The sequence below is a fragment of the Haliotis rufescens genome, unplaced genomic scaffold, assembly GCF_023055435.1.
Source record: "Haliotis rufescens isolate VD_foot unplaced genomic scaffold, xgHalRufe1.0.p SCAF_31, whole genome shotgun sequence".
In the NCBI taxonomy this organism is placed as follows: Eukaryota; Metazoa; Mollusca; class Gastropoda; order Lepetellida; family Haliotidae; genus Haliotis; species Haliotis rufescens.
In genome coordinates this window covers 1,043,974-1,057,010 of record NW_025964013.1, presented here as the reverse complement: position 1 = coordinate 1,057,010, position 13,037 = coordinate 1,043,974, and the positions used below count along the sequence as shown (strand labels likewise).

The 13,037-nt window shown below is 48.9% G+C and overlaps 1 protein-coding gene across 1 annotated transcript in view; it reads right to left on the bottom strand.

Annotated features, from left to right (window-relative positions):
• LOC124136802 (tropomyosin-1, isoforms 33/34-like) overlaps nt 1-13,037 on the bottom strand; it is a 47,070-nt gene that overhangs the window by 5,583 nt on the left and 28,450 nt on the right. Inside the window, exons 7-9 of the mRNA XM_048380516.1 lie at nt 8,809-8,930; nt 7,348-7,422; nt 3,186-3,311 (exon numbers count right to left, since the gene is read on the bottom strand). Coding sequence (XP_048236473.1) covers nt 3,186-3,311; nt 7,348-7,422; nt 8,809-8,930 — 323 coding nt within the window. The remainder of the gene's footprint in view (nt 1-3,185; nt 3,312-7,347; nt 7,423-8,808; nt 8,931-13,037) is intronic.

Below are 13,037 nucleotides of genomic sequence, written 5' to 3'. Positions count from 1 at the left end.
AGACAAGTTAATGTTGAATTTTAGAAACTTTGACAAAAATTACCCATATATTTAAATAACAACTTTTCATGCAATGTTACTTGGGGTGACGTTTCTTTTGTGGTTCAGTATAGTTGATTTATACATGGTATGCTATGAGAAAGGTGGCAAGCATTCACTCTAATTGTTGACAGGAATTGAACTGCAATATGTAATTAGGATTGTTATTCCTCGACACTTCTAATTTCAACCCCAACACGGCACATTCCGTAAGTGTACATATTTTTACGAAACTGAAAATGACAAAACCCTTTTAGCATCCGGCTCGCAAACAAGTATCTGTTATATTTCCAGGTAGCTGTGTCAATTTCACTTACTTGTAATCATTGTGCTGTTAGGTTTATGTTTTGTGCGCAATAAACTTTCGAAAAAACACCATGTTCTTGTATTATTCCTGTGTACGTGTTACTACCATATAGTTCATTGAACCTGGCAACAGAAAATCCGGTATATAAATTGAATATATGTTATTGGAAAATTTTGGTGGCCTGATATTCGACAAACGGTGCGTCAAAACGCAGCCAGTGTCGATTTGCAATGTCTTAAACGGCATTGTTTACACACTTGTTCAAAAATGTCACGGGGAAAAACAGTAAAGCAAAATGCACGTGCGACTTATGGCATTCGTAATTCGTGGTAGTGGCAATAAAAAGGTAAGCATAAGCCAATAATTTGTCATTCAGTTGTCAACATTTTTCAAGTTCGAAAATCCCAAGACCCAGAGCTGTCGATCAGAACATCGCCATAGGACGTATCCAAAGAGGAGAATAGCAGTCTTATGTTGCACGCCACTTCAACGTCCACCACAGCACCATTTGCCGCATTTGGGACCAATACACAGTTCAATTCCACTGCAGACCGTTTCGAGAACCGGCCGACGCATCCCTGGTTTTAGGAGGATAACGGATCAGATTGTCAGAAAACATCTTCGCGAGGCTGGAATCCGACCCAGAAGACCAGTTATCGTCCCTGTTTTGCAACAGATGCATCGACAGCTACGCTTGCGTTGGTGCCATACCTTGAGAAACTGGAGACGAGTGTGGTTTAGCGATGAATCACGATTTCTTCTTCACCGGCGAGATGGAAGTCAACGTGCTTATCGTCTTCGAAATGAGGGTATACTCATATATATACTCACACGCAAAAGAAACGCAAGTGGTTTTAAGCAAATAGGTAACAAACACGGAACCATAAATTGATACGAGTTTTAGCATGTAGTGAAGCCTGATGGTGTTATCAATATTTTTGGTTGCATTTTGGAAGCCCCGAGTAAAAACGCAACATAAAAAACAAATCGCCAAAACGCACCATTTCAATGAATATGTGGGTATCATGCACCCATTTCTCGCGAAATCGAAAATGCACAAACTGTCACGAACTGTAGTGGTAATAAAACTGTGGCCGATTCTTGGACCTACCATTCCTTGGTCAACAATGCCACGCCTAACTCAAATTCAGAGAAACCAGGCTATTGGACGTTTGGAAGCTGGAGAATCTGTCCAAGATGTTGCCCGTCATTTCAACGTTAACATAACCACAATTTACCGTCTCCTGCATCGACACAATGCTACACAGACCACAGATGACCTTCCTCGGAGCGGTCGTCCTAGGGTAACCACACCTCGACAAGATCGTCAGATTACCCGTCAACACCAGCGACATCCGTTCCTAACTGCAAGTGAAAGTCCTCGACAGACCATAATCGACACATTAGCCGGGACACTGTGATCCGACGTCTCCGTTCCAACAACCTCAGATGTCGCCGACCAGCACGTCGTACTGTTCTCCAACCACGGCATCGACAAGCACGACTTCAGTGGGCACAGGGTCATCACAATTGTCGTCATCGTTAGTGGAGGCGTGTCATCTTCTCTGATGCCTTCTTTTCTGTCTCCCATGCAGACGGAAGAGTCAGAATTTGGCGGCGTCGAGGTGATCGTTTCGCTGACAAAAACGTTGTGGAAAGGGATCCATGGGGTGGACCTAGCGTCATGATATGGGCAGGGATTGGACTTAATGCGAGACTTGGACCCATGTGCTTTCTAAATGTTGGTCAAGGTCGGGGACACGGCGTCACTGCTCAGCGGTATATCGACCAAATGACACATTTTCCAGCAGGACAACGCTCGTCCCCATGTTGCCAGACCTACCATGGCCTTTCTGCAACAACACAACATCTGTGTTCTACTGTGGCCAGCCCTCAGCCCTGATCTGAACCCCATCGAACACTTGTGGGATGAGGTTCAAAGGCGTCTGCTGAATGTGCGCCCAGTCCCTACAACTGCCGATGAACTAATCACAGCTGCTCTGGATGTGTGCAGGAGGATCCCTAGGGCCTTCACAAATCGTCTGATCCACTCAATGTACAGGAGATGTGTGGCAGTGATCAATGCTAATGGTGGTCACACCAGGTATTGACTGACATTTTTGGTATTGACCCGAAACTGTGTAAGCCCTTAACATTTGAAAAAAACAACAATTATGTCATCTGCCTTTTAATCCATTAAACTGTCTTCAGTCAAATTTTTGTCAATCTTGCCCTATTAGTATTTTTTGTCTTTACTGTTGAAAATAAATAACATGTATACTGCATACTCGACTTGCGTTTCTTTTGCGTGTGAGTATATATACTGTAAAATCTTGAAATTAACGCAAGAGTGAATTAAAAGCGAGTAATGCGAGTGGTCTTTGTTCGCATTATTAAACATGGCATTTATATCAACAATAAGACATTTTGGATAGGAGAAATACCAAGTTAGACATATGCTGAAAACATACAGCTATGTATTCCACAACACTGATTTCTTTAGCAGCACTTGTAGTAAGTATATAAACATTGTCATCCAAACACTAATTACATCCTGTGAATTGTCACTGCTGGGGTCAAGACAAGCGTTCTACTCACTTATGTCATCACTGATCACACCTGCAAGTCCTTACAGACGCCACCCAAGCAACACGGTGAGGGGAGGAGGTTTGTACTATGTTTAGTGCTACGACGCTGAGGGTTACCACACTCAGGGGACAAGGGGATCACCCACGGAACATGAAGAATGAGGGCGTTGTGGAGGGTCGTGATCAGGGTAGAAATGACACAGCGATCATGGCGGGTGGCTATGGTGTAGGGGATAAAGGTGCTCTCTCACCTGGGGGTGGGTACCCAGGTTGCTGAGGGGGTGGGTACCCAGGTTGCTGAGGGGGTGGGTACCCAGGTTGTTGAGGAGTTTCGCCCTGGGGAGGCAGCATCGGTGCCCCAGCCGCTGCAGACTGAACTGAAGCAAGCATAAACATGTTTTGAAAGTTTGACACTCGTAAACTGATGAAGCGCATAAAAGCTTGACACAGGATCTTGTATTAAGTGTTTGTAGAGGACTCGCGAGGAGAGGGTAGTATTGACTTTAAGGGGTGAGGTGAGTACCTTGTGTTGAGAGTCGGGCCAGAGTTGTTGGATGTGGGTTGTGAGGGGTGTTTTCTGTGGGTGTGGGTTGTGGGTGTGGGGTGTGGATGTGGGTGTGGGGAGTGAGGTGTGGGATGTTGGATGTGGGATGTTGGTGTGGGGTGTGGGGTGTGGTATGTGGGTGTGGGGTGTGGGGTGTGGGGAGTGAGGTGTAGTGTGTGGGATGTTGGTGTGAGGTGTGGGTGTTGTGTGGGATGTGGGTGTGGGGAGTGAGGTGTGGGATGTTGGTGTGGGGTGTTGGATGTGGGATGTTGGTGTGGGGTGTGGTATGTGGGTGTGGGGTGTGGGGAGTGAGGTGTGGTGTGTGGGATGTTGGTGTGAGGTGTGGGTGTTGTGTGGGGAGTGAGGTGTGGGATGTGGGTGTGGGGAGTGAGGTGTGGGATGTGGGTGTGGGGAGTGAGGTGTGGGATGTTGGTGTGGGGTGTTGGATGTGGGATGTTTGATGTGGGATGTTGGTGTGGGGTGTGGGGAGTGAGGTGTGGTGTGTGGGATGTTGGTGTGAGGTGTGGGTGTTGTGTGGGGAGTGAGGTGTGGGATGTGGGTGTGGGGTTTGGGTGTGGGGAGTGAGGTGTGGGTGTGGGGTGTGTGAAGTGGGGAGTGAGGTGTGGGATGTGGGTGTGGGTGCGGAGAGTGAGGTATGGGAGTGGAAGTGGGTGTGGGGTGTGGGGTGTGAGGTATGGGTGTGGATGGTGGATGTGGGGCGTGAGAAGTGGCAGTGGGTGTGGGTGTGGGTGTGGGATGTGGGGTGTGGGGTATAGAAAGTGAGGTGTGGGGTGTGGGACGTGTGGTGTGGGTTGGGGTGTGAGGTGTGGGAAGTGAGGTGTGGGGTGTGGGAAGTGAGGTTTGGGGTGTGGAATGTGGGGTGTAGGGTGTAGGTGAAAGGTGTGGGTGTATGGTGTGGGTGGGGGTGTGAGGTGTGGGGTGTGGGTATTTGGAGTGAGGTGTGGGTGTGGGGAGTGAGGTGTGGCTGTGGGTGTGGGGTGTGAGGTGTGGGATGTGGGTGTGGGTTTTGGGTCTGGGTGTGGGTGTAGGTAGTAAGGTGTGGGGAGTGAGGTGTGGGGTGTGGGAGTGAGGTGTGGGGAGTGAGGTGTGGGATGTGGGAGTGAGGTGTGGGGAGTGAGGTGTGGGATGTGGGAGTGAGGTGTGGGGAGTGAGGTGTGGGATGTGGGTGTGGGCGTAGGAAGTGAGGTGTGGGGAGTGAGGTGTGGGATGTGTGGTGTGGGGTGTGGGTGTGGGTGTGGGCGTAGGAAGTGAGGTGTGGGGAGTGAGGTGTGGGATGTGGGAGTGAGGTGTGGGATGTGTGGTGTGGGGTGTGGGTGTGGGCGTAGGAAGTGAGGTGTGGGGTGTGGGGTTTTGGGTGTGAGGTGTTGGGTGTGGGGTGTGAGTTGTGGGGTGTGGGGTGTGAGGTCTGGGGTGTGGTGTGTGATGTTCGGGGAGTGAGGTGTGGTGTGTGGGGTGTGGGGTGTGGGGAGTGAGTTGTGTGGTTTGGGATGTGGTGTGTGGTGTGTGGGGTGTGGGGTGTGGGGTGTGAGATGTGGGTGTGGGGTGTGGGGTGTGGGGTTTGAGATGTAGGTGTGGGTTGTGGGGTGTGGGGTGTGAGAAGTGGGTGCGGGGTGTGGGGGAGTGGGGTGTGGGGTCTGAGGTGTAGGGTGCGGGGATGAGATGTGGGGTGTGGGTGTGGGGTGTGGTGTGTGGGGTGTGAGATGTGAGTGTGGGGAGTGAGGTGTGGGGTGTGGATGTGGGATGTGGGGTGTGGGTGTGAGATGTGGGTGTTGGTTGTGGGGTGTAGGGTGTGGGGGTGAGATGTGGGATGTGTGTGTGGGGTGTGGTGTGTGGTGTGTGGTGTGTGGGGTGTGGGGTGTGGGGTGTGGGGTGTGGGGTGGGAGATGTGGGTGTGGTGTGTGGTGTTTGGGGAGTGAGGTGTGGTGTGTGGGGTGTGAGGAGTTAGGTGTGGGGTGTGATTGTGGGATGTGGGGTGTGGGGTGTGGGGTGTGGGGTGTGAGGAGTGAGGTGTGTTGTGTGGTGTTTGGGGAGTGAGGTGTGGTGTGTGGGGTGTGAGGAGTGAGGTGTGGGGTTTGGGATGTGGTGTGTGGGGTGTGAGATGTGGGTTTGGGGTTTGGGGTTTGGGTGTGGGGTGTGGGGTGTGGGGTGTGAGATGTGGGTGTGAGATGAGGGTGTGGGGTGTGTGATGTGGGTGTGGGGTGTGAGATGTGGGTGTGGGGTGTGAGATGTGGGTGTGGGGTTTGGGTGTGGGGTGTGGGGTGTGGGGTGTGAGATGTGGGTGTGAGATGAGGGTTTGGGGTGTTTGATGTGGGTGTGGGGTGTGAGATGTGGGTGTGGGGTGTGAGATGTGGGTGTGGGGTGTGAGATGTGGGTGTGAGATGAGGGTTTGGGATGTTTGATGTGGGTGTGGGGTGTGAGATGTGGGTGTGGGGTGTGAGATGCGGGTTTGGGGTTTGGGGTTTGGGTGTGGGGTGTGAGATGTGGGTGTGAGATGTGGGTTTTGGGTGTGGGTGTGGGGTGTGTGATGTGGTCGTGGGGTGTGGGCGTGGGGTGTGAGATGTGGGTGTGGGGTGTGAGATGAGGGTGTTGGGTGTGAGATGTGGGTGTTGGGTGTGAGATGTGGGTGTGGGGTGTTGGTGTGGGGTGTTTTGGTGTGAGGTGTGGGGTGTTGGTTGTGGGGTGTAGGGTGTGGGGGTGAGATGTGGGATGTGTGTGTGGGGTTAGGTGTGTGGGGTGTGGTGTGTGGTGTGTGGGGTGTGGGGTGTGGGGTGTGAGATGTGGGATGTGGGGTGTGGGGTGTGGGGTGTGGGGTGGGAGATGTGGGTGTGGTGTGTGGTGTTTGGGGAGTGAGGTGTGGTGTGTGGGGTGTGGGGTGTGGTGTGTGGGGTGTGAGATGTGGGTGTGGGGAGTTAGGTGTGGGGTGTGATTGTGGGATGTGGGGTGCGGGGTGTGGGGTGTGGGGTGTGGGGTGTGAGATGTGAGTGTGGGGTGTGGGGTGTGGGGTGTGGGGTGGGAGATGTGGGTGTGGTGTGTGGTGTTTGGGGAGTGAAGTGTGGTGTGTGGGGTGTGAGGAGTTAGGTGTGGGGTGTGATTGTGGGATGTGGGGTGTGGGGTGTGGGGTGTGGGGTGTGGTGTTTGGGGAGTGAGGTGTGGTGTGTGGGGTGTGAGGAGTGAGGTGTGGGGTTTGGGATGTGGTGTGTGGGGTGTGAGATGTGGGTTTGGGGTTTGGGGTTTGGGTGTGGGGTGTGGGGTGTGGGGTGTGAGATGTGGGTGTGAGATGAGGGTGTGGGGTGTGTGATGTGGGTGTGGGGTGTGAGATGTGGGTGTGGGGTGTGAGATGTGGGTGTGGGGTTTGGGTGTGGGGTGTGGGGTGTGGGGTGTGGGGTGTGAGATGTGGGTGTGAGATGAGGGTTTGGGATGTTTGATGTGGGTGTGGGGTGTGAGATGTGGGTGTGGGGTGTGAGATGTGGGTTTGGGGTTTGGGTGTGGGGTGTGAGATGTGGGTGTGAGATGTGGGTTTTGGGTGTGGGTGTGGGATGTGTGATGTGGTCGTGGGGTGTGGGCGTGGGGTGTGAGATGTGGGTGTGGGGTGTGAGATGAGGGTGTTGGGTGTGAGATGTGGGTGTTGGGTGTGAGATGTGGGTGTGGGGTGTTGGTGTGGGGTGTTTGGGTGTGAGGTGTGGGGTGTGGGGTGTGGGGTGTGGGGTGTTGGTGTGGGGTGTTTTGGTGTGAGGTGTGGGGTATGGAGTGTGGGGTGTGGGGTGTGGGGAGTGGTGTGTTGGGTGTGGAATGTAAAGTCTGTGACGGGGTGCCGAGAGTCGGGTGTGGGGCTGGGTTGTTTCATCTACCTGGGTCTCCGGGTTGTTGAGGGGCTGCTGTTTGGGGAGGAAGCATGGGTTGTGCTGACTTCTCCTCCGGCGGAACTAGAAACACAAACACGAACGTGATGATTGATCTCTCGCATACACAAAATATAGTCGTTATATAGACAAAGGCAAATGTTATTGTGACATACCCAAAACACAAAGAGAAGAAAGGCATGAGAAAGGCAGCTCCCTCGACGTTGTTGAATGATTTGTACGACGTCGCAACCATCGTTCCATTTCATCCGAGACATGTCAGATAGGCGACGCATCGGAGAATCTTGCATACCAGAGTAACACATTTACATCAAGAAGGAAACTCGACATATCAGTGAACAGGACCCTTCTCCCGTGACGTCCTGTGTTGTATGCACCACCGGAGATGTCGATGTCGATGTCGATGTCGATGTTGGTATTCTGCCGTCAGTATTGGCTATCTGGCTGGCACCTCGTACGGATGACGTAGATATGTAGATGGCGTCGGACTGTCGTCGCAGACACGCCTCAGTTGGCACGGATGGTGCGCGCTGTGAGAGCTGCTGTCTGGTATGGTGGTTCGAATCCATGTCTTCGCGAAGGGTTGTTTAGGTTGGGCGGCCACTACGGGAACAATCCCTGACGCGTTGTTTCCGTTGATAACGTCGCCATAAGAATCATATGATGTTCCTATGGACGTTGAACTGACGTGCGACGTCCGGATTCCAGCATTTGCCGATTGTTATTTTCACTTTGGCGTGGCACGGTGAAATCTCATCAATATTGGTGTCTTTCTGAACTCCGAACGTCCGAAGATGGCTTAGAGTGTCAATGATACGGGATTGTATATCTGGCTGTGTATATTTAACGCTTTAATCCATTTGTCCAGAATATTCGCAATTTCGTGCAAAACACGGGCAATGCCAGCGACACCTGGTGGTTGCGTTTCTTCAAGCTTTTTCAGATAAAACATCTTCCCTGGCTTAAATCCGAAACTTCATAAAAAGGCTTGTAAGTGAAACAGGTCACGTTACAATAACTTGGAGTATTTGAGAATTGTAAATCGTTTTTTTGATGTTTTACACGGGATTTTTAGAAAAAAAATGTGATCGATTTATAATCGAAAATATACGAGAAATGTAATTTAGTAAATAGCTGAATTTTAACAGCAATCATTACAATCATTCAGTACGGCTTTTTCTGAAAGGAGGGCTGCAGTTGTGATGACAAGGCAACACCTGAATACAAATAGCCCCACTACATTTCTTGTAGTTGTATTACACCTCACTCCCCACACCGATCAACATTCATTAGGGTCGCGAATGCCACCAGATAGTGTTGTATAATATGATAGTCACGTGAACGAGTGAATCAAGTGCCAACATGGATTCCCTCCACTGCTAGCCGGGGTAATCTGCGGTACTGCCTCAGCCGAGTGCACCCGAGATGACTGCAGAACTACCTAATTACCTTTCTTCTCCTCGAGTTTTTGCTGATCTTGTCGTTTCTTCCTCCACAGGAAGAATATAGCAATCCCCGCGATGAGGAAGACTCCCCCAATCAACGCGCCGATCAAGACCGGGTCAGCCTCACTGGAACAGTATAAGTGGAGTTCCTTGGATGACTAACTCAAGCAAGCTCACGTGTCATCGACAAAGTCTACATTTTGAGTCGAGGCCTGCTAAACTAGCAGCTTCGTCTTAAAACCAATCTGGCCACTACAACGGAACCATATTTCCAATACTTCTTTGCACGCCGGAAACCTATGTTTGTGGGTTCGATTCCCGGTTTGCCCCGATTATGTTTCTAGGTTTGTCAGCACCATACCCGTGCTCGTGGGTTCAACCGAAGTGGTAAACGTCTGAGACCTGCATCACTTCGGGCTTTCTTTCCACATTTATATAAACTGGAATGCTGTTAAAAGCGGCGTTAAACCAAACTCCCTCACTCACTAATCGGTAAATGACATGGATATTTGATGTTCGTAACCCTGGCGGGTTTATTTCGATGTAGCTTCAGTACTTTATATCGGACATGACATCCGGCACTCCACGGGGCAAGTAACACAACAGACCATCAATGTGGGTGAGTGAGTGAGTTGGGTTTAACGCCGCTTTTAACAGTATTCCAGTTATATCAGTTATATGTCAGCTGTATGTGGGAGGAAAGCCCAAAGTGATGCACGGGTATGGTGCTGATAAACCTAGAAACATAAACGGGGCAAACCGGGATTCGAACCCACAATCGTAGGTTTCTCGCGACGACTGGGCCACCTGTGTCCCCGCCCATAGTAGTAATTGTGTTGAGTTCAAACATGCACCGTGAAACCAATAAGAAACAACAAAACAATTCAATTAATGATTTACAAACTGCAAACTAGAAATGCCACTTGAATCAATAGCCCCACGCTCTGCCTGATGTGCGCCAGCGTGGCTGTTCAGTAAGTGATCCCATGGTGTGCGCTCCCAACACACAATGTATTATTCAAGAAAGAGACTATGGCATATAAAAGGTACATGACAACTGAGAACGATACAAAACTCTCAACACATAATGCATGCATTTGTCAGATTGCTACCACGCTACGTTGTTTCCGCGTTATTCCGTTGCCTTGCTGTTGTTTTCGAACTATGCCGTCGGTATTCGTTATAATCCAAGAAGAATTTATGTTATGTCCTAATTGTCCTGGGTTCGAATCCTGAATTCCGCTCTATGAAATTCTCCAATGAAGTGAATGTCAATTCCACAACTTCTTGGCCTGGTCCTAAGGCAAAACTGACACGTCGTGGTATAACTGAAATACTGTGCTAAGAGGCCTTTAGCCCATACCTCCCCACTCACTCACTCACTCACTCACTTGTCCCTGTATACAGGTGGTCAGGATGTGTGAGATGGCGGATAGTGTGTCATTCCAAGGGAGAGGGGCGATGGGGTAGCCTAGTGGTTAAAGCGTTCGCTCGCCACGCCGAATGCCCGTGTTCCATTCCCTACTTGGATATAAAGTCTGGTGTCCCCCGCCGTGATATTGCTGGAATATTACTAAAAACGGTATCAAATCGAACTCACTCACTCACTCACTCACAGATTTTAGGGAACCATTTATATCATTTTGCCTTTTAACGTCAATGGAATCTGTTTTGTCAGATAATCTGGACTGGTTATCGTTGACGTATTATATTTACATATTAATTACATATTTATGTCGGTGGCAAAAGTCTAACAGCCATGCTCAGCAGTCAAACTTCTCGCCCCAAAGAGATGTTACGGCAATACTGTGTGTTTCTGATAACGGAAATGGCGGTTTGTAGTGATATCACTCTACTTAATCTGACGCCCCCAAAGAGTGCGATGCAAATGTTAAAGTCATGAACTCAGTTATATATACTCAACAACAAAAGTTCCTGTGACACCAATATTTTCGTGTATTTTTTAAACAAGTAAGGTTTGGTTTTTAATATTGTAGTACATGGTTGGAATCAAGTCACAAAAACGCCACTGCTACAGAAAGCATGCATTCCATGCAAATGTTGACTTTTATGCAAGCCCCATGCATTTCACTGCCCAAGAATGGGTATAAAAAAACATGTGCGTTAACGAGATTCCATATGCATTGTTAGGCATCGTGCTGACAACAACCACTCAGAAAAACAACAAAATTACGCAATTATTCAACATTACGAAATGCCACGCCTGTCCGAAAATGAGCGTCTGCGAGCCATTGGTATGCTTGAAGCAGGATCGAGTCAACGTGGTGTTGCAAGACAATTTAACGTCCACAGAAACACCATTTGGTGTTTATGGTAACGTTGGCAACAGACGAATGCAGTCAGAGACCATCATCGGAGTGGCAGGTCACGCGTAACCAATAATCGACAAGACAACTGGATTCGAACAACACACCTACGAAATCGATTCCAGCCAGCAACAGTGACTGCAAGAAGCATCCGTGACCTTCGACGAATATCTTCACAAACCGTACGTCGTCGCCTCAGATGTGCAGGGATTGTCGCCAGAAGACCCGCCAGACGTCCCATTTTGACAGGAAACCACCGTCAAGCACGTCTACAGTGTTGCAGACAGCGTCTACGCTGTCGGCCATGCAGTGGGGACAAGTTCTATTCACTGACGAGTCTCGTTTTCACCTCAGCCACAGCGATGGACGGATTCGAGTGTACCGACGTCGAGGTGAACGTTACGTCAATCATTGAGTCATGGAAGAAGATCGGTTCGGGGGCGGCAGCGTTATGGTATGGGGTGGGATTACAGCAAGACAGAGGACCCGTTTGATAGTGGTAGAGGGAAATCTCAATGGACAGCGCTACCGCGACGAGATCATCGGCCCTGTTGTTCTATCGTTTTTGCGTCGTCATGGCCCAGGCATTACCTTTCAACATGACAACGCCCGGCCTCATATTGCTCGACTTGTTCAGGATTCTCTTCAACAAAACAACGTGAATGTCATCCCCTGGTCGGCTCGCTCCCCTGATCTCTCACTTATCAAACACATGTGGGATGAGATGGATCGGCGCCTCCGACGTAAACTACGTGTTCCAGACACTCCAGGAACTTCGAAACAAGCTCCAGCAGATATGGACAGATATCCCACAGGACTTTGTGCGACGCCTGGTCGATTCCAGGAGACGAAGATGTGTTGCTTGCATCGCAACCAGAGGTGGACACACGCTATTGATTTGTAAATTGACATTTTGGCATGTTCATGTTTTTTTAATGAAATCACGCATTTTCTGGAGTCAGTATGTCAAATTAAACCATTTGAACACTTACGGGAGTCTTTTATCTGTTGCAAACCGAAATTGTTTCAGATTTGGTAAAAAACATAACTTTGCATTAAATCTTATTCAATGTCACAGGAACTTTTGTTGTTCAGTATAGTTAACTATTTCCCGACTGTATTTTTACAGACACCACGTTAGATGCCTCTGAGAGCTCTTATAACCAGTCAGCTCGTCTCGGTCCCATAGTACAACAATAGCCAAGTTGGTCCGACTGAAGATGTACATGTATGTATTGATTAAATCTATGATCTCGGCGCCCGATACACAAGACGCGTGCCCGATCAATACGCTGCATTAGTTTGCAGCAGGGATTCTCCTGGATATTTTAACTATGATAGAAAATCTCCCCTGGTCCAAAAGCAATGCGATTTTTTGGCGTGTGATGAGATTTGGCTCATTTTCAGAGATATTTCATCTTCACACAGTGGAAACTCTATTTGTTTTTCGGTACTTGTGACTCGAATAATGTTGCAAGTAATATTACCAGATTATATAGATATATCCTCGGATATCCTATTTTCGAATAGATGTATTTAAAAATATTAGCATTGGTATTAACAAAAAATACATTCGACTAATATTTCTGTTCATTGTCTACTTTAGGAGAAATTACACTAATATTTATGTATAAGTCAAATTAAAAACTTCACATTTTAAAAAGTAATCCCATATATGATATACAACGGACAAATGTATCAGAGAAGGTAATTTTTAATCATTAATGTCCAAAGAAGGATTTCAATTAACGGTGGTAACCATAATTTGTTCCAAGCACCTACGGTATTCGGTAATAACATCAACAGTTTAAATCATAAGTCCCAAGCACGAGAATCTGATGGCACACAAGTTCAGTAGCGTGTATGGCCACCATGTGCGTTGACAACTGCCACACAATGCCTCCGC